We start from the raw sequence: 18,694 nt of genomic DNA on the forward strand, positions 1-18,694 counted from the left end.
GTGCGCCCCCGGAAAAATCGTCGGCACATATGATGCGTGTTAGCTAAAGCCATTTTTGCAGTTTCGCACAAAATGTTCGATACAAACCCGTGTTGTTTCTGTTGGCGACAACAGACTTCCATGGATGCCTTGCGGAAATAAACAAAATATATCGCCGCATAGCGCAAATACGACACGCGCGAACAACTTTAAATAGTACGTCCCCTACAAAATAAAATAGAGGCAGCAATGTAAATAGCTTGGCAATTTTTAACAGTGTTCAAGAGACGGAAGCTGATAGTATTAGTAATCGTTTCTGTTGCACCAATTATACACAAGAAATGTTGCACCAGCCGATAACTACGACAGGTTTGTTGACCGGCTTAAGAAGGTGGCCACACGCATCGTACTCATCAAACAGCGAACCAGGAAAATAAATGGATGACACCAGAAATTCTGGCTGCATTAAAAGAAAAGGACCTTCTTTGGGCGCAAAAACATTATCCTACCTCTAAAGCCATGCGGTCAAAATTCAAAGAAGACAGAAATAGGGCAAATGCGATGATTCGTCGCGAAAAACGAATGCATTTACGGAATGAATTTAAATCCGCTCGGACAGCCGCCAGAAAAACCTGGTTCTTAATCAATAACCTTAGAGGCGCTAATAAGAACCGCAATCGCGAACGTGATTTCGCTTCTTTCGGTACTGATGACCATATTCTTGCTAATGATTTTGATACTTTATTCTCTCCAGTGTCGGGTAATGCATCACCGCTTCCACCGTCGTGTACTTTGCGTAATAGTACATTGGAGCCCGCGCATTTGCCTTTGCTAGCCGAAGACGAACTTAGGTCATTTATCGTTAGCCTAAAGTGTAACAAATCACCAAGTATCGATGGCATTTATGTAAATGACCTGCGCGCCATCTTTGGGGTCATGAAGGATGTGTTGCTGTCGCTTTTTAACAATATCATTTCCAGTGGTACAGTGCCATTGAATATGAAAACTGCTGTAGTATTCCCACTTTATAAGGGGGGAGCACATAATAGAACAGAAAGCTTTCGCCCAATTACTGTGTTGCCCTGCTTATCTCAAGTATTGGAAAAGCATTTATTACTGACAATGACAAGTTTCTTGGATAAACACGGAATTTTATCCTCTTCCCAGTATGGTTTCATTCCCGCAAAAGGTACCCAGTCGCTTCTTGTAGATCTCTCTGAAGTGTTCTTGAGCTTGTGCTGCCTGTAGAACACGAATATTTGTCTTTCAGGTGTTCTTCGGTACAGGTAGACTATATCTTTAAAAAACCGAGGAAGAGAGGTCTGTAGAGTTTTAGCATTGCGTCTACTTACATCTCCCACGTCTTTCCTGTCAAGTATTTACACAACTGGGAAGTTGCTGTCAGGCGCTGTTTTATGTAGTTCATGTGCCGGCTCCAACAAAGGTCTCGGTGAATAATTACGCCAAGAAATTTGTGGGTTCCGACATAGGAAATAGTACGCCCATTGATTGAGATGACATAAGGCGTCATTGGTTTGCGAGTAAATGCCACTAGTGCTCATTTTTCTGGTGATATGCTGAGACCTTGCTCACACAAGTAGCTCGCTGTCACAGTTGCCGCTGTTTGAAGCAGCGCACGTACCTGAGGGCGTGTGACTGCCGAACTTAAGACACAGATGTCGTCTGCGTATATTGAAACTTTGATGGTAGTTGACAAGTAATCAGCAAGTCCAACAAGAGCGACGCTGAATAGGTTTGGGCTGAGAACACCGCCTTGAGGAACGCCCCTGCTGGTATAGCGTCGCGTAGCTGGACCATCGTCAGTTAACACAAAGTATGATCTTGCAGATAGGTAACTTGCAATCAACAAAAAGACTCGACCACCTAGGCGAACCGTCGCAAGAGCGTCGAGAATGGCCTCATGTAATACGTTGTAATATTACAAGATGATTTGTGCGATGTGCTATGTGCTGTTTCTCTCTCTCCTCGCCATCTTTCATCCCCCCCATCCAACTCCCATGTGTAAGGTACCAAACCCGTTGAGCTAAACTGGTGAACCTCCCTGCCTTTCCTTCTCCACTTCTTCTTTCCTTCATTCCTTCTCTGGCGTGCTGAACTTGTCTTTCGAACGTAATGAGATCGTATGTGCCATCCTCCTTGACGTCACCAAAGCTTTTGATAGCGTGAGTCATGCTATTCTGTTAACCAATCTTTCAATATTAGGATTTCGTGGCACATTCCTGACGCTCTTGGAAAACTTTCTGCATCAAAGGCGCCAGCAGGTTTCACTAGGGCAGGCTAAGAGCCATTTCTTTGTAATGAAATCTGGTGTCCCCCAGGGGTCTATACTCAGTCCACTGTTATATAATATTTATGTGAATGAGCTTGCTGATATGGTGCCTGTTCGATTGTATCAGTATGCAGATGATACTCTCATTATAGCTCAATCAACAAACTTTATGCATGCTATTACTTCCTTACAAGCAATGGCGACTAAGGCTATGGACTGGTTTTTTGCTAACTCACTCAATATTGATACGTCAAAGACAAAACTTATTTGTTTTCACAATCCTCTGAAAAAACTAGACATCGATTACCCGTTTATGCTACACAATTCAAAGTGTTTACCATGTCTGTGTAAACCTTTAGATTATGTGATTTCTGTAAAATACCTCGGTTTCTACTTTGACAGTGATCTTTCCTGGAACTACCACTTAGATTAGGTATCCAAAAGAATTCGTGTGGTGTCTTGGGTGCTATACCGTTTGAGATATTATATGCCCCTCCCTGTTCGAAAAGTTGTTTACGTGCGTTCTGTTATAGTGTATTAAGCTACGGCATAACAGTTTATGGTCACTGTGCCTTTCATGGGCAAACTAGGGTCAAGTATATTCTCGATTCTATTCCAAAGAACACAAGCTATGATGTAAATCCTAATGACAAAAGTGACGTTTTCAAAACCATATTTATGGCGGGCTTTAATCAACTACTGCTGGAAACTGTTGTGCTAAACCATTTCTGGGAAAGTAATTTCAAGGTCAAGTACATTTCCTTGCGCTGTTTGCGGCCTAAGGATTACCTCGTACCCAGGCCTTGTGCAAGATATGGCAAGAGAATACGATACTACTATGTTACTGTATATTTTAACAAACTGTCTCAAACCGTCTTGCGCGCTCAAACCAAATACAAGTTAAAAAAGGCACTCAGGCAAATTGACAACTATTCCCCTCAGAAAACTACTCGTTTCTTTTTCTTTTTATTTCCCTTCATAAACTACTTTAAATGTGAAAATTATGTCAATTGAATAACTCTTTGGTTCCGCTGCCTGCCAGGCACTGCCGCTTAAGCCCTGTGTGGCTTGGGCAGGCCTGATATATACGCTGATTTCTTTGTAACTTTGTGGAATAAAGTATTATTATTATTATTCATCAATGCCGGCGCGATCAAGACGCGGGCGTGTATCGTCCAGTAACTCGATCTATCGGTGCAGTAGTGATGCAGGAATGAACTCCGGTCATGTTCAATGCATCGAGCAAATATTCGATTTCTCGGCCCGCGTGAAGTCCAGCCACTGCTAGCGCATGCAACAGAAGTGGTTTCCATGCTTGGGCAGCAAACACACAAACGAAACACGAGAAAGAACGCAGGACAAGCGCTAGTCGAACAACTGAAAGTTTTTATTAGAATAAAAGGAAGATATACCCACTATGATGAAGTTAATGTGGGTTACATATAAAAACCGCCATACACTCACGAGGGATCAATGAACGAGATCGCTTCATTTGTTAGTTCATTTCTTTCAGCGCACCGCAGTAATCCATGTCTGTCATCTGCTTTTTCGTGCCATTTTCCTGTGATTCGGCAGAATTTCACTGGTGGCATCAACGCTGTCAGGTTTACGTTGCTGTCCGTGACAGTTAACACCACAATAATAATTTCCAGTCATCTAAAGAGGCGCAGTCACAAACAAGAGACGTTTCGCGCGCAGCACGATCTATGGGCGGCCGCGACCTTAAAAGGAAGTGGTGGAAACGTACATCCGTGGGAGGTGAAATCGTTCCGCCAGGGGTGAAACGAGCACTGGCGTCTAGGATGTAACTTGGCGTGCGGACGTGTATAGATGAATAGGCTTACATGCCAGGGGAACATTTCTCTAACGTCCCGAGTACCAACGCTACACAGGCTCCTTGTGCGTCCGCAACCACTGCGGACTGCGCGGCCGCGCCTGACGGGAGCCAACGATCGCGGCCCAATGTCGCGCGAGCAAGAAAGGAAAGCTGGGATGCAGCGCGATGACTTCCTTCGCCCGCATGATGTCGGGGGGAGGGAGGGGGGGTGGCGACGTACCCTGCCAGAAACTGCGTATTCCGCGTCCGCGCTTGCTCGCGGGCGCACCCTATCTTGCAAGCGATCTGCAGAGTGCAGGTGGGCGAGTGGCTCATGCCTTTGCGCGTACTACGGTCCCGCCGCTCAGTTTGCGCTAAAGTGATCGAAAGCACGAAGGTCGCTTCGCTCGCTGCTGATACCGCGCTTCCTCACGACAGCAGTTCGACAGCGAGTGTATGTAGTTATTGAGTGCCAGCTGCTGATGTTCGCCGCTGCGCGGTGACACCCCAAGCTTGTTAATTTTGTTATAGGGCGAATGTTTCGAAGTTTATATGGACGATAAATCTAATATCATTGCTTCATATACATGTCTAGTGAATTGCTATCGCACTAGATGCTTAGTCTTTCGGGCGAAACTGTGACTTTCTTTTTAATTTGTTGACATTTTTTTTATTTGTTGGCTCCACTATACAAACCATTGACAATGAGTGTTCTTCTGTTGCTTTAACGGTTACACGCCAGTGCCTTAGTTATCTAGAAGTTACCTTTGAGTACCCCGTAAAGGAGCAATAAAATATCGTGAATTCAAATTTACCTACAGTGATGGCATGACATTCTGGTGCGACAGCCTTAGAGCTAATATACCCCTATTATCATATCCTTCCGCTCATTGCAAATCGTTAAAAGCGAAAATCTGTTTCACTAACGCACATAAAATCGTGCTCACTGCGCAAAGATAAAGGGCTGAGAATTCAGGCCATGCGCCTGCGTGATGCAGGTTATCCCTACCGAATCCCTTCATCAGTTGCGGAAGGGCTGCTAACGCAAGTGCAAAAAACAGGAAGCACTGATCGTGAGCAGGAACAAAGCAGGGCAACCATGACAAATTGAAACCAGCAGTTATACCGTATGTTCACCGGTTATTGCACAGCTTAAGGAAAACATCACGCCGCGGTATCACTGACGTGGTTTTCTCTGCACCTGCTAAACTACTCAGGCTTGGCAGAAAAACAAGACCCGTGAAGAAATAGAGTGACGAGCGCTGTCATGTAGAACGCAAGGACACGTTTGTGGAATGTAAATCTTCAGTTATCTATCGCATTCTTCTAATGAGTCCGGCAGACATGTAAATGATTCGGCGAACACAAAAATAAGATCGGCAAAGTGACGTCAGATGGCTTTCTGGCTCTTCATTGCCAACACCCATGCACCTATCTCTTTCATTAAACTGTCATTACTGGTAAAAGTAAATGCGAACTTACTAGACTGACAATAGAAGCTGAGCAAATTGCTGCTCTCGAGAAGCTTGTGTCAGTAAGCGTTCACTCGCTTTCTCAGATAAGGAATTGACGTTTTTGCGCATGCCGTGAGCTATCACTAACTGTTTTGATGGTGTGATTTGTGTGACATGTACACGTGGCGGTGACCCAGGTGACTTAGTGTGTAAGTACAACCTGGTTTTGGATAACAGGACATTCTTGGAACTTTGCGCCGTGTGTGTTCTGTGTGTCTTCTTCTTTCCACTCCTATTCCCGCTAAAAACCTCAGATCAAGATTCGAAACGAACGATTTTGTCTATCATCAGGTTACGTGTATGCCCTGAATTGTTTGTGGCATGTTCTAGAAGTAACTGTATTGCGAGTGGTGGTTCTACATAAGCTTGCTGCGCCGATATAAATGATTTGCAGACGAGGAGGGGTGGGGTTTCCGACTACCGCGCTTGCTGCCATCGACATCGAGTTCTTAACAGCCCCGAGTTCACCCAAAAATTTCTAACGTTTATTTTCCCTGTTCCGCCATCTTGCCTGCCTGCTTGTCTGCTTGCCGCCTTCCAGTCTCACATTTAGGTGACGGTGTATACTACCGCTTGTTAGGCTATCCTCCGTTGGAGGTATGGGTCATAGAATGAGATCCATAAGCACGCGACACTCATTTAGAAGAGTTGGTTAGCCTTGGCGCGATAAGTACCGCCCGCTGTTTGACCAATCCCGCGCTGCGGTTATGCACCACAGTATCGAAATCATTATCCTAATAAACATGTGATAATTTTCTAAGAGTTCGAGATTGGTTTCACATGAAAGGAGCGTATGTCATAGTAGTAGCTTGGGAAATGTTTACCCAGGGAATTCGAGACACAGCAATCGAAACTAGGTCTATAGGGTAGTTTTACAAAAAGTGTAAAGAAAAAATATTTCGAAACATTGTTTACTATCTTCATGAACTGGAACTAGAAATTCCCGGTGCATATATAGAAGAAATAACACTTTTTAAAAGCAACTTCAAATGCACAATCTTGAACGCTATCGATCCGCTCATTATTCGTTCATGTACAACCCGTGCCTTGCACTCTGTAAAGGCCAGGCGCTACATGATAAACGTCTACATACGAATTTCAAGCATATCACAGATTTATATTCAATGACACGCTTGTCACAAAGAATGGTGATATATCACGGAATTTAAAGTATATTATACAGCGCTATTCAGCTCTAGTCACACGCGAAATTCTGATGCCTTGATACATTTCGTCTTCCTAGTAAATCCTCTCTCACAGGACAATGGTTCCGGTATTAGGGGAAAGGTTACTGAATAAGAAGTAGAACATGCTCTGAATCAGTTACCGTTTTCAAAACACCATGTCCTGATGGAATCTCCAGAGAACATTAAAGAGCCTTTCATTTTATATTAGGACTCTTTTAAAGTATCTACTCCTAGTTATGATGAAGATTGCCTATCGTCGAAAGCAACTGCTTAAAGGACCGGCCACTGCTGCCCATATGCCGCAGAAGTGGCAGGCCTTTCGACAAGTTGGCAAATGTATAACGGACTCTACCGCTTTTGAAGGCGCACGTCTTCGAAGGTATTTTATTTGAAAACAGGGGAAAAGTTCTTCGCGCTGCTTTCGTAACGCGTGCATTGCGAGAGGCGATAGCGCTCTCTGCATTATTCCTCATTTGTATAAATGGCGCGCTACTGGTGCTCCAGAAGGGCACATAAAATGTGCATCGTGTTGCGATGCAAGACCTTCTTTGTAATTGCGCTCGTAGCGCCGATTCCTTTCCGCTGTAAACTGCCTTCACGATCGACCCAGGCCATGTCGAAACCCGTTTTAACATTTCTTCGAGGGAGCACTTTAAGTCTGAGTATGTCACTGCTATAGCCGTCAAGCTTTCCTACTGCCATCGTCTGGTTGCGCTCGTCACACACACTCAGTAGCTCGCCTGAAGAAGATGATGATTTATAAGTATGCCCTTAGCCTGTTTGGTTTATTCAGGTATACCGTACATGTTTCTCATTCTAGCATTTCTGTATACATCGGCATAATATTCCTTTCCCTCATAACTTCTATGTCTATGTTCCCTCGCTACATATGCCTGGAACGGATCTGGTCACATAATTTGTTCCCTGTTTTTTTTCCTACAATACTCTAAAATGTCTCTTGCTTATCGCTACTACTGAGCGCTTGATGCTTCCGTCCACTGCATATCTAAGCGCTTCGGGAAAGTGTACGTTGCCTCTGGCCCTCACTGGTTGAATCCCTTTGCATTCTATTAGGATGTGCTGATTGGTATCCGGATTCTTTCTGCAGCATACACGCGCCCCAACTTGTTGCTAATATTTGCTCCAGTATGACTTTGTCCTTAGGCAGCCAGTTGGAGCCTCAAATTGCAATGCGGCGCACTTAATAATCATACAGATTTCCCGTTCTAGTTTTTTCCCATTCTTGTAAATACCCACGGTCTTTTTTGTTTCCATTCTTTGCATCCAATTCGCTGTCTATTTTTCTCTCTCTTGCTTTCTAATGAGCTTCGCTTGTGGTGATTTCTATTTACACTTTGAATTACGCTCTGCCTTGTTGTTAACTTTCTACACCTCTTCATCTACTCTATGTCTGTGTTTTCAGGTACAGATGCCTCTACACTTTAGCCGCCCATTTATTTCGATCCATTTTATCAGTCTTCTTTTAGAGCTAAATTTCCTCTGCGCACCTCGGACTTCAAATGAAGACCCGCCCATGTTACCGTAACATAGCAGCGGCAGCCTAGCTGCCGTCATGTAAGAAGGGAGACGTTGACGACCCAGTGGTTAGCCGAGAACAACGCACAAGTGTTTAATGCACGTATATATAAAGCAAAAGGGGAAAGGGAAAAGGAGGAGTGAACATAGAAAAAGAACTTGGCGCCTGCGCATTGACAGCGCGCACATGACGCGGCGGTTTGATACCAAATTTTACAACATTTCTTCCCTCTTAAAAACGCTGCACTGGTTTGCGGGATCTTGTGGAGCGTCGAACAGGTTGCATGGGTACTTGGCCTGCCCCGGATGCCACAAGTGTTGGAACAGGTATCTGGTGGTCCAGGTCTCGAAACGCTTCTTGGGGTGAAGATTCTCCCGCGTCGTCGGGGCTCGCGGATGGCTCTTGGCAGAGTGGCGGTGCGCTCTGAGTACGGTCTCTGCTGATCGAGCCTGGGTCGGTTCCTGGTGGCTCATCTGGAGAAGATTCAGTGCGGGTGCGCACTTGGTCGATGTGACGCCGCACGATTGCTTCAGGAGTCTCCACTGTGACCATCCGTCCTCCCGATGTCGCTGTTACCCGTCCTGGTATCCATTTACCATTTGACCCGTAGTTGCGGACATGTACACTACAGTCTGTTGGAGGCAACCACTCGTCGTTTTCCTTTTTAGAATTAGACACAGTCGCCGCAGGGAAGCAGGTGTCCAGGCGCGATCGTATCTGGTACCCCAGCAGCATTTCCGATGGCGACTTTCCGGTTTTCTGGGGAGTCCTTCTGTAATTAAGCAAAAAACGTGTAAGGTTATGCTCCAGCTTTCCGCGTCGCATCTTCCGGAGACCATCCTTGATTGTCCGTACTGCCCTCTCCGCCGCTCCGTTTGATTGCGGGTGATAGGGAGCGGTTCTTAGGTGTGTAATGTTGTTCCTGTCAGCAAACGTTGCAAATTCCTGGCTGGTGAACCGAGTTCCATTGTCGGATACGAGGGTTCTTGGTACCCCGAAATGGCTAAATATATCCCGTAGGCAGTCAATGGTGGTTGCCGAAGTGGCCTGGTTTAGCGGCACTGCTTCTATCCACTTAGTGTGGGAATCTACTACCACGAGAACCATTTTACCTTCTATTGGTCCTGCAAAGTCGACGTGAACCCGCGACCATCTCTCCTGTGTTTGAGGCCAATTTAACGGCGGGGCCGCTGGTGGCATAGGCAAATTGGCAATGCAGTTCTCGCATTGAGCTGCCGTGAGCTCTACTTCGCGGTCTATTCCTGGCCACCAAAACAAGGACCGCGCAACTGTTTTCATTGCCGAGGACCCCTGATGCGTTTCATGCAATAATTGTAGCAAGCGCTTACGCGCTGCGACAGGTATGACGACACGGTGTCCCCAATAGACGAGATCGTGCGCCAGAGATAGCTCCAACTTGCGATCAGCAAAGGGGGCCAAGGAAGGGTCAAGTCGTTCTGCGCCTTTTGGCCACCCGTGTAACACGTTTTGCTTTACGCGAGCTATGGTTGAGTCATTGGCGGTCAGCTCCTTCAGCTCACGTGTTGTGACTATCCCTTCATCCAGGCTTTTCAAACAAAATGCGTACTCTTCAGGGTCAGGTTCCGTGACGAGATCGGAGCCCTGCAGAGGCAGTCTGCTCAGTGCATCCGCATTCAGTAGCAGCCTTCCCGGAGCATATTCGAGCTTGTAACGGTAGCCTCCCAGGTAGAGGGCCCAGCGTTGGATGCGAGCTGCAGCCATGGCAGGCGTCTGGCGGTCGGGCCTCAGCAGTCCTAGAAGTGGCTGGTGGTCGCTAACGAGGACGAACTCTCGACCTAAAAGGTAATCCCGGAACTTAGTCACCCCAAAAACAAGTGCCAGTGCTTCACGTTCTAATTGAGAATTTCCTTTCGGGTTTTGTCAGGGTTCGGGAACGGAACCCGACTGGTCTGTTGGTGCTTCCAATTGTGTGAAAAAGAACAGCGCCTATACCACGAGCGGATGCGTCACATTCAAACTTCAGTTTCCTCGATGGATCAAAATGCACAAGGACCTCGGCGTCCTTAAGATGCTGCTTTGCCTTCCGAAATGCAGATTCCTGTGATAACTTCCACTGCCAGCGTGCGTTTTTTTCTAGCAACTGGTACAATGGGAACAATGTATCTGACATATTCGGCAAAAACTTTGAGTAGAACGAGATCATACCAAGGAACGACCGCAGCTCACTTAGGTTTTGGGGACTAGGGGCATTCATGATAGCATCTACATTCTTCTCAGTTGGGTGAAGGCCGGTACGATCAATACGATGCCAAAGATAAGCGACAGATGGCTGGCTAAATTTACACTTATCGTATCTGAGCTTCACACCGTGTTCTCTGAACCGTTCTAACACCATTTGCAATCGAGCTCCGCAGTCTTCAACCCTTTCCGCGACTAGAACGTCATCCAAGTAAGCCTGAACGCCAGGTAACCCAGATAGTATGGTATCAAGTTTTCTTTGGAAGATTGCGGGAGCCGAGGAAATCCCGAACGGAAGCCTATTGTAACAAAACAGGCCTTTGTGAGTGTTGATAACGCAAAGCTTCCGAGAGTCCTCGTCCAAAAGCACCTTGTTATAAGCATCCCGCAAGTCGAGCGTACTGAACAACTGGCCTCCTCCTAATGACGCAAAGATATCTTGAATTACCGGAAGTGGGTACTGCTCCGTGGCGCAAGCAGGATTTAGAGTAGCTTTAAAATCACCGCAAATTCTGACCGAGCCATCTTTCTTCAGAACGGGTACAATGGGAGTCGCCCAATTCGAATGCTTGACTGGCGATATTACACCCAGCGACACTAACCGGTCAAGTTCTTGCGATACCTTGTCACGTAGAGCATATGGAATAGGTCTCGCCTTACAGAATTTGGGAACAGCGTCGCCCTTCAGCAGGAGGCTGGCTGGTGGTCCCTTGATCAACCCCAAGGTTTCCGAGAAAACATCCTGGTATGTGTCGCAGATGGCATGGATTCTGTGACAGTCCACTTGATTCGCCGTGGCCTCGCCTTCACCCGTCACTTGTAGTACCGGAACGCCCGCTTGTTCCAGGAGCATTAGCAGATCGCGGCCGCACAGGCTTGGTCCGGGGCAGTCTAGCACTACCAGGGTACAGTTAACAGAAATATCGCGGTATTTCACACAAAGTTGAAGCTCGCCCACCACCGGCAATCTTCCATTGTAGCAAGATAGCTTCACGTGTGAAGGTTTCAAGCTTGGCCAGCATTTGTGATGTTTATCAAAAAGCTGTCGCGATATTACGCACACCGGGGAACCAGTATCTACTTCCATGGATAAATCCACGCCTCCCCAACTAAACGTTCGCCTAATTGGTGGCTGAAGAGCATTCTTCCGTGCTGACGCCAACGACCAGATGTGCGCACTATCGCTGTTCTCTTCTGAAACGGCGTCTTCCACCGCCAAGGCTTTCGCGTGATGGACTCTCCGATTGCTGGGAACACCGTTACCATTGCGGCTGCGACACATTTTTGCCAAGTGACCCCTCTGACCACAAGAGTAACATAGGGCTTTAGCCCATCGACAGCTGTTGCTGTCGTGTCTAATACTGCCACACCTTCCGCACTCCAGTCGCCCTGCGCTTTCCGTGCTTGATCTCGATGGTAGCTTGCGATGTGCTTCCACTTTAAGCACAGGCGGTACGTCTACGGACATTGTCCTGGCGTCTTTTTCGGCAGTTTCAGCGGCTATTGCTATCGACTCCGCTTCCTCCAGCGTTAATTCCTTCTTTGACAGAAGTTGCTTTTGCACGGCCTTTGAACGCACGCCACAGACAATTCTGTCACGAAGTAGCCTGCTCAGCGAGTCGCCAAAATTACAATTGTCTGCTATGCGCCGAATTGCAACGAAAAAATCATGAATGGATTCATTCTCCTGCTGACAGCGGTTGAAAAACTGGAAACTTTCAGCGATTTCGTTGCGTTTTGGGTCATAGTGGTCATTTAACACCCTGACTACTTCGTCATAGCTTAGGGCATTGGGCTATGCAGGTGCTATCCTTCCCATTAGGATTTGGATCGTCGACGTGCTAAGTGCAGCCACTAGAAGTGCCCTCTTCTTAGTAGAATCCGAAATGGCATTAGCTTCAAAATACGCTTCCACTTTGATGAGGTAAGGCTTCCACTTATCTGCGACGTCGTCGAAGTTCGGAAGCATGTAGGAGGCCATCGTGGTCAGCGGTACGGCTGTCTGCGGGTACTTAGCGTCGGGTTCTACCTTGACTGCGTGGGTGTCTTCCTGGCTCGTCGCCACTGTAACATAGCAGCGGCAGCCTAGCTGCCGTCATGTAAGAAGGGAGACGTTGACGACCCAGTGGTTAGCCGAGAACAACGCACAAGTGTTTAATGCACGTATATATAAAGCAAAAGGGGAAAGGGAAAAGGAGGAGTGAACATAGAAAAAGAACTTGGCGCCTGCGCATTGACAGCGCGCACATGACGCGGCGGTTTGATACCAAATTTTACAACAGTTACCCCGCACTACCTATCAAAGACATGCTGCGCCATCTGGTAACGCATTTCAGAACCCTAAGCAATGCTGAGTAGACAGCTACTCCCAAATGCTTTGCATGCATAAGTAAATTGATTCCAAAAGTGTGTTGAGTCTACACAGCCTTTCTTGTTCTTGCCTAGGTCATTCCTGAGCCAAAGCCTCGGAGCCAGCGCTGGGTGTGCACGTCGCTTCCTGAGAGTCGCTGGCACGAGCCGATCGCACAGATGTCCTCGGCCGAGTACCACGTGAACAACCTTGTCTCACCTGTGCTCTTTTGCGAGGCGTTGCAGCATGTGCCAAAGAACGCCATCATGGTAGAAATCGCACCGCACTGCCTACTACAGGTCAGCATCTACCACCCACATTATACGCTCTGAGACGATGCGTACGCGGAATTATTTTTACGCGTGCGCGAGTATTTTAAACAATGGAATACTGAATCGAATAGTATGTGACGAGGTTTATTCGAGTCGTCGAGTGATAGCCAGAAGCAGCGGTTTCCACGGCAGCATACTTAGCAGTGGTGGAGACCGGAGTGAACTCTGAAGCATCAGGATGATATTGAAAAATTGTGCCTCTGGTACAGGAAGATTCATGGTCGCAGATAAGGAAGAGCGGAGAGAATCAGGCTGTCCCATGTTTGGCGGTGTTGTATGCGCATGTAACAAACGGTAGAACGAGGTCCCAGTTGGAATGATCCGAGGAGGATATACGTTGAGCCTATGTCGCCAAGAGTACGGTTGAACCGTTCTGTCAGGCCATTTGTCTGTGGGTGATTGTCAGTTGCACCGCGGTGTATAATGTTACATTGATGAAGGAGAGACTTAACTGCTTCAGAAAGAAACACACGCCCTCAGTTCCTCAAGATTTCACGAGGAGCGCCGTAGCACAGAAAGATTTGATGGAGGATGAAAGAAGTGCCGTCATGCGCTGTGGCCGCTGGGAGGGCAACAGTTTCCACGTATCGCGTCAGGTGATGGACCGACTATGGCGCAACACTTACCAGCAGGCGTACATGGCAGAGAACTATATAAATCAATTATGACATGGTCAAAGGGGCGGGCAGGGCATGGAAGTAGTTGCACTGGAGCGACTCGATGAGGAACCAATTTGAGATGTTGGTAATTAGGGCACGAGCGGGCATATTTGCTTAAATAATTGTGCATCACCCGCCTGTAGCATCGAATTCGAAGGCCCGTGTAGGTACCCGACACACCGCCATGGCCACTCTGCGGGTCAGTGTCACATGAAGCGCAGATATCACGACGAAGTTAGCGCGGGAGCACTAGAAGCCACTTGCGGCCATCGCAATGGTATTCAGTAATGTGGAAAGTTGGGGGAGTTGGTGATTATTCATCATACCCTGATGGTGAAGCAGCTCATTGACAAGGACAAGGCGAAGACACAGAAGAATACACGACACTCGCTGTACTCGCAACTACTTTATTTCAGAACAAACACTTTAATTTATATGCCTACGTGCCTCCATACGCCATAGATAAGTAAGCCAAAATTAAACACATTTCAAATTCGTTTTCATGCGCATACTCGGGCGTCAAAGATAGACAACGTATGTATCATGGTGTGCAATCCTGTCCCATTTGTTGCTCCCCTAACAAAGTTTTTTCTTGCGCATTTTTTCTAGTTTTCTTCCAAAACCGCGACATCTCCACTGCTCAGAAGAGCAGATGGCTGACTGATACAACCCTCTTCTCTCTTGCAAATGTTAAAAAGCTTCCGCTACTTCCCTGGGCAGCTGAGCCTTGTGGTACGATAGCACTGTAATGTCACTGCGAAGCGGCCAGCATCCATCTTGTGAGCAATGCCCTTCAATGTGGGAATGAATGTTTCGCCCCTGTGACCTTTATTTTTTCGTCTTGCATTTATGCACCGACCCGTTTGGCCGATGTATAATACTTTTCCACAATATAGAGGCAAACAGTATGTAACCGACGAGCTGCACTTGACAAAGACTTTCCTGTGCTTCACCGAGCATCTATAACCATTCACTTTTATATTTGTTGAAGCGCTACGATCAATCGAAAAGAGGATGACAGAATAAAGATTACGTCAATACAATATTCAAACAAGATTGCGCATAGCCTACGAAACGTAGGTAGCAAATATCGTCTAGAAGTAGTTTTTTTTCAGCACCTAAAAACTTGGTAACATACGTGCCAGGCTAGATTGTAGAGTTTCAACAAAAATAAAAGTAAATGGCTATAGGTGCAGGGTCAAGCAGAAGGAAGAATTTCTCCAGTGCAGGTCGTCCGTTGTATACTGTTTGCCCATACCTTGTGGAAAGATATATATCGCCCAAAGGGGTTATTCTGTAAACACAAGGCTTTTGGAGCATAAATCGTCACTTGGGGTAAACATTCAATCCCACATTAAAGGGCATTGCTCACAACATGGACGCCGGCCGCCTCCCAATGACACTACAGTTCCATCACAGCATTAGGATCAGCATACCGGGGAAATAGTGGAAGCTTTTTACATTTACAATAGAGGAGAGGGCTGTATCAGTCAACCATCTACTAGAAAAAATGTGTGATAATGACTTTGTTAGGTGAGCACCCAATAGGAAAGGATTGCACACCATGATAGATATCTTGCCTATCTTTGAAGGCCTAGTATGCGTGGGCAAATGAATTTGAAGATGCTTTAATTCTTACCTTGCTTATCTTTAATGTCTGAGGGTGCGCAAGTATATAATATGATGTGTGTGTTCTGAAATAAAGTAGTTAGGGGGCTAGTGCAACGAGTGCCGAGTATTCTTGTGTCTTCGCCTTGTCAATGAGCCGCTTCACCAACACGGTGTGGTGATCGCAACGGTAATTTCGTCGGTAGAGAAGTCCATATCGAATTACGAAGTGTGGTACTTGACAGCGGAGCACACGAAACAACGGAAGTCCAAGAGAATTCTTCCGACGCTTCGGAAGAGCGGCTAGGCATGGACCCATTTGCAACTCTGAAGCCAAGTCTGCAGTGCTAATACAGTGGCTGTCAGGGGCGAAACGCTGTCGACATCGGGTGGGATTTGCAAACGTGATAAAATGTCGGCGTGAAAATATTTGTCCCTGGAGCGGTAGACAACCCTGATGTCGCTATATGAACGAAGTTCTGCCCGTCGAAGCCGCCACAGCGCATATCACAAGAGGGCTACCTCGCGGCTACATTCGGATATCGCCGGCGCGCAAGGAGGAAGTGCGGAAACATGCACGCTTGCAGTCTCGGAGGTAGGCGCATGCGTACAGGCGTCGGTCTCGGCAGGGGTCACCGCTAGAAGGGGAGAAGGGTCACTTTGTCACGCGCTCGCGCATCTCGCAATATTTTGCTGTTGACTGTACATATTGTCACGTGGTAGTGACGTTAAAGAACACAGTAGCAGTACTGTGAAAGACAAAACTAGCTTTTATTGGGCGAACCTGTGCCCACAAAACAGGCTACACTTAAAGCACAACGATAGCGGCGAACACAGTCGGCGATCGTCGAAAATCTGATCAGCGGGTCAAGCGCGTCGGCTTTTATACAACATTCGTCGAATGTTCCAGACTAATCGTTGGGACCCGCATGCCTTCCACAAAGTTCTACAACATTCGAGTCACGCGATGAAATCAGATAACACAAGGTTCGGCGACAACAGACAGCCGGGTAGAAGCATCGATAACTTTCCAGAAACGTCGGATACATGCAGGCGCGTCCCTCGCTGTGCGATTACAGTTGTTAAGCGGCGAAACGTGGTCGGCCGATAAAGATAAGCACACGTGTCAATACCCCCCTCTTAAAAAGCATCGACCCGATGCTGCAAACAAACGAAGTTAATAAACAAAAGCACTCGTAGCAAAGAAAAGAACAAAAATAACGAAGTTCGTCAGCGTCCGTAAAAGGGTTTAAGGCGCACCACGTGGACCACTTCAGATCGTGCGCGGCGCCGCTGTGAATGCGAAATGCCGTCTGGCACGACCTCATAGTCCAGAGCGCCAATACGTCGGATGACCTTGTAGGGTCCGAAATAGCGTCGGAGTAGTTTGTCAGTGAGTCCTCGTCGGCGTATCGGGGTCCAGACCCAAACACGGTCGCCAGGCTGGTACTCGACGAAGCGTCGTCGGAGGTTGTAGTGTCGGCTGTCGGTCCTCTGCTGGCTCTTGATTCGCAGGCGGGCGAGCTGTCGGGCTTCGTCGGCGCGCTGGAGATAGCTAGCGACGTCAACATTCTCTTCGTCAGTTACGTGCGGCAGCATGGCGTCAAGCGTCGTCGTCGGGTTCCTGCCGTAAACCAGCTTAAACGGCGTGATCTGTGTTGTTTCTTGCACCGCCGTGTTGAACGCAAAGGTTACGTACGGCAGGATCGCGTCCCACGTCTTGTGTTCGACGTCGACGTACATTGCTAGCATGTCGGCGAGGGTCTTGTTCAGGCACTCCGTGAGACCATTCGTCTGCGGATGGTAGGCAGTTGTCCTCCTGTGGCTTGTCTGGCTGTACTGCAGAATGGCTTGGGTGCGCTCTGCTGTAAAAGCCGTTCCTCTGTCGGTGATGAGGACTTCTGGGGCACCATGTCGCAGCAGGATGTTCTCGACGAAAAATTTCGCCACTTCGGCTGCGCTGCCTTTTGGTAGAGCTTTAGTTTCAGCAAAGCGGGTGAGATAGTCCGTCGCCACGACGATCCACTTATTCCCGGATGTTGATATCGGAAACGGCCCCACAAAATCCATCCCAATCTGCTGGAATGGTCGGCGAGGAGGTTCGATCGGCTGTAGTAATCCTGCTGGCCTTGTCGGTGGTGTCTTGCGTCGTTGACAGTCTCGGCATGTCTTGACGTAACGGGCGACGTCGGCGGTCAGACGCGGCCAGTAATACCTTTCCTGTATTCTCGACAGCGTCCGCGAGAATCCGAGGTGCCCAGCGGTTGGATCGTCGTGTAGGGCGTGCAGTATATCTGGACGCAGCGCTGACGGTACAACAAGAAGGTAGCTGGCGCGGACTGGTGAGAAGTTCTTCTTCACGAGCAGGTTGTTTTGTAGCGTGAACGACGACAACCCGCGCTTAAATGCCCTAGGGACAACGTCGGTGTTTCCTTCCAAATACTCGACGAGGCCTTTTAGCTCCGGGTCTGCTCGTTGCTGTTTAGTGAAGTCTTCCGCGCTTATTATCCCAAGGAAGGCGTCGTCGTCCTCGTCGTCTTGCGGCGGGGGATCGATGGGGGCGCGCGATAAGCAGTCGGCGTCGGAGTGTTTTCTTCCGGACTTGTATGTTACCGTGACGTCATATTCTTGTAGTCTGAGGCTCCACCGCGCCAGCCGTCCTGAAGGGTCCTTTAAGTTAGCTAGCCAACACAATGCATGATGGTCACTGACGACATTGAATGGCCTGCCATAGAGGTAAGGGCGGAATTTAGCTATAGCCCAAATGATGGCGAGGCATTCCTTTTCAGTCGTAGAATAGTTACTTTCCGCTTTTGACAGCGACCGGCTAGCGTACGATATCACCCTTTCAAGTCCTTCTTTCCTCTGGACTAGGACGGCACCGAGGCCTAGGCTACTGGCGTCAGTGTGGATTTCGGTATCGGCGTCCTCGTCGAAGTGTGCAAGTACCGGCGGCGACTGCATGCGTCGTTTGAGTTCTTGAAATGCCTTGGCCTGCGGCGTTTCCCACTTGAACGCGACATCACATTTGGTTAGATGTGTTAGCGGCTCCGCGATGCGTGAGACGTCCTTGACAAAGCGCCTATAGTAGGCACACATGCCAAGGAATCTGCGCACTGCCTTCTTGTCGGCTGGCTGCGGGAACTTTGCGATGGCAGCTGTCTTCTGTGGGTCGGGGCGTACTCCTGATTTGATGATCACG

General features: G+C 47.8%; 2 protein-coding genes across 2 annotated transcripts in view; one reads left to right on the forward strand and one right to left on the reverse strand.

Annotated features, from left to right (window-relative positions):
• LOC126524387 (fatty acid synthase-like) overlaps positions 1-18,694 on the forward strand; it is a 270,389-nt gene that overhangs the window by 60,917 nt on the left and 190,778 nt on the right. Inside the window, exon 10 of the mRNA XM_055067059.2 lies at positions 12,989-13,192. Coding sequence (XP_054923034.2) covers positions 12,989-13,192 — 204 coding nt within the window. The remainder of the gene's footprint in view (positions 1-12,988; positions 13,193-18,694) is intronic.
• On the reverse strand, positions 8,400-10,141 carry LOC129385600 (uncharacterized). The gene is made up of 2 exons (XM_072287371.1): positions 9,912-10,141; positions 8,400-9,095 (listed from the first exon to the last, which is right to left on the reverse strand). Exons 1-2 carry the CDS (start codon positions 10,064-10,066, stop codon positions 8,555-8,557), a joined length of 696 nt encoding a protein of 231 aa, XP_072143472.1. The 5' UTR covers positions 10,067-10,141; the 3' UTR covers positions 8,400-8,554.

Source organism: Dermacentor andersoni, chromosome 3 (assembly GCF_023375885.2).
Source record: "Dermacentor andersoni chromosome 3, qqDerAnde1_hic_scaffold, whole genome shotgun sequence".
Taxonomy (NCBI): domain Eukaryota; kingdom Metazoa; phylum Arthropoda; class Arachnida; order Ixodida; family Ixodidae; genus Dermacentor; species Dermacentor andersoni.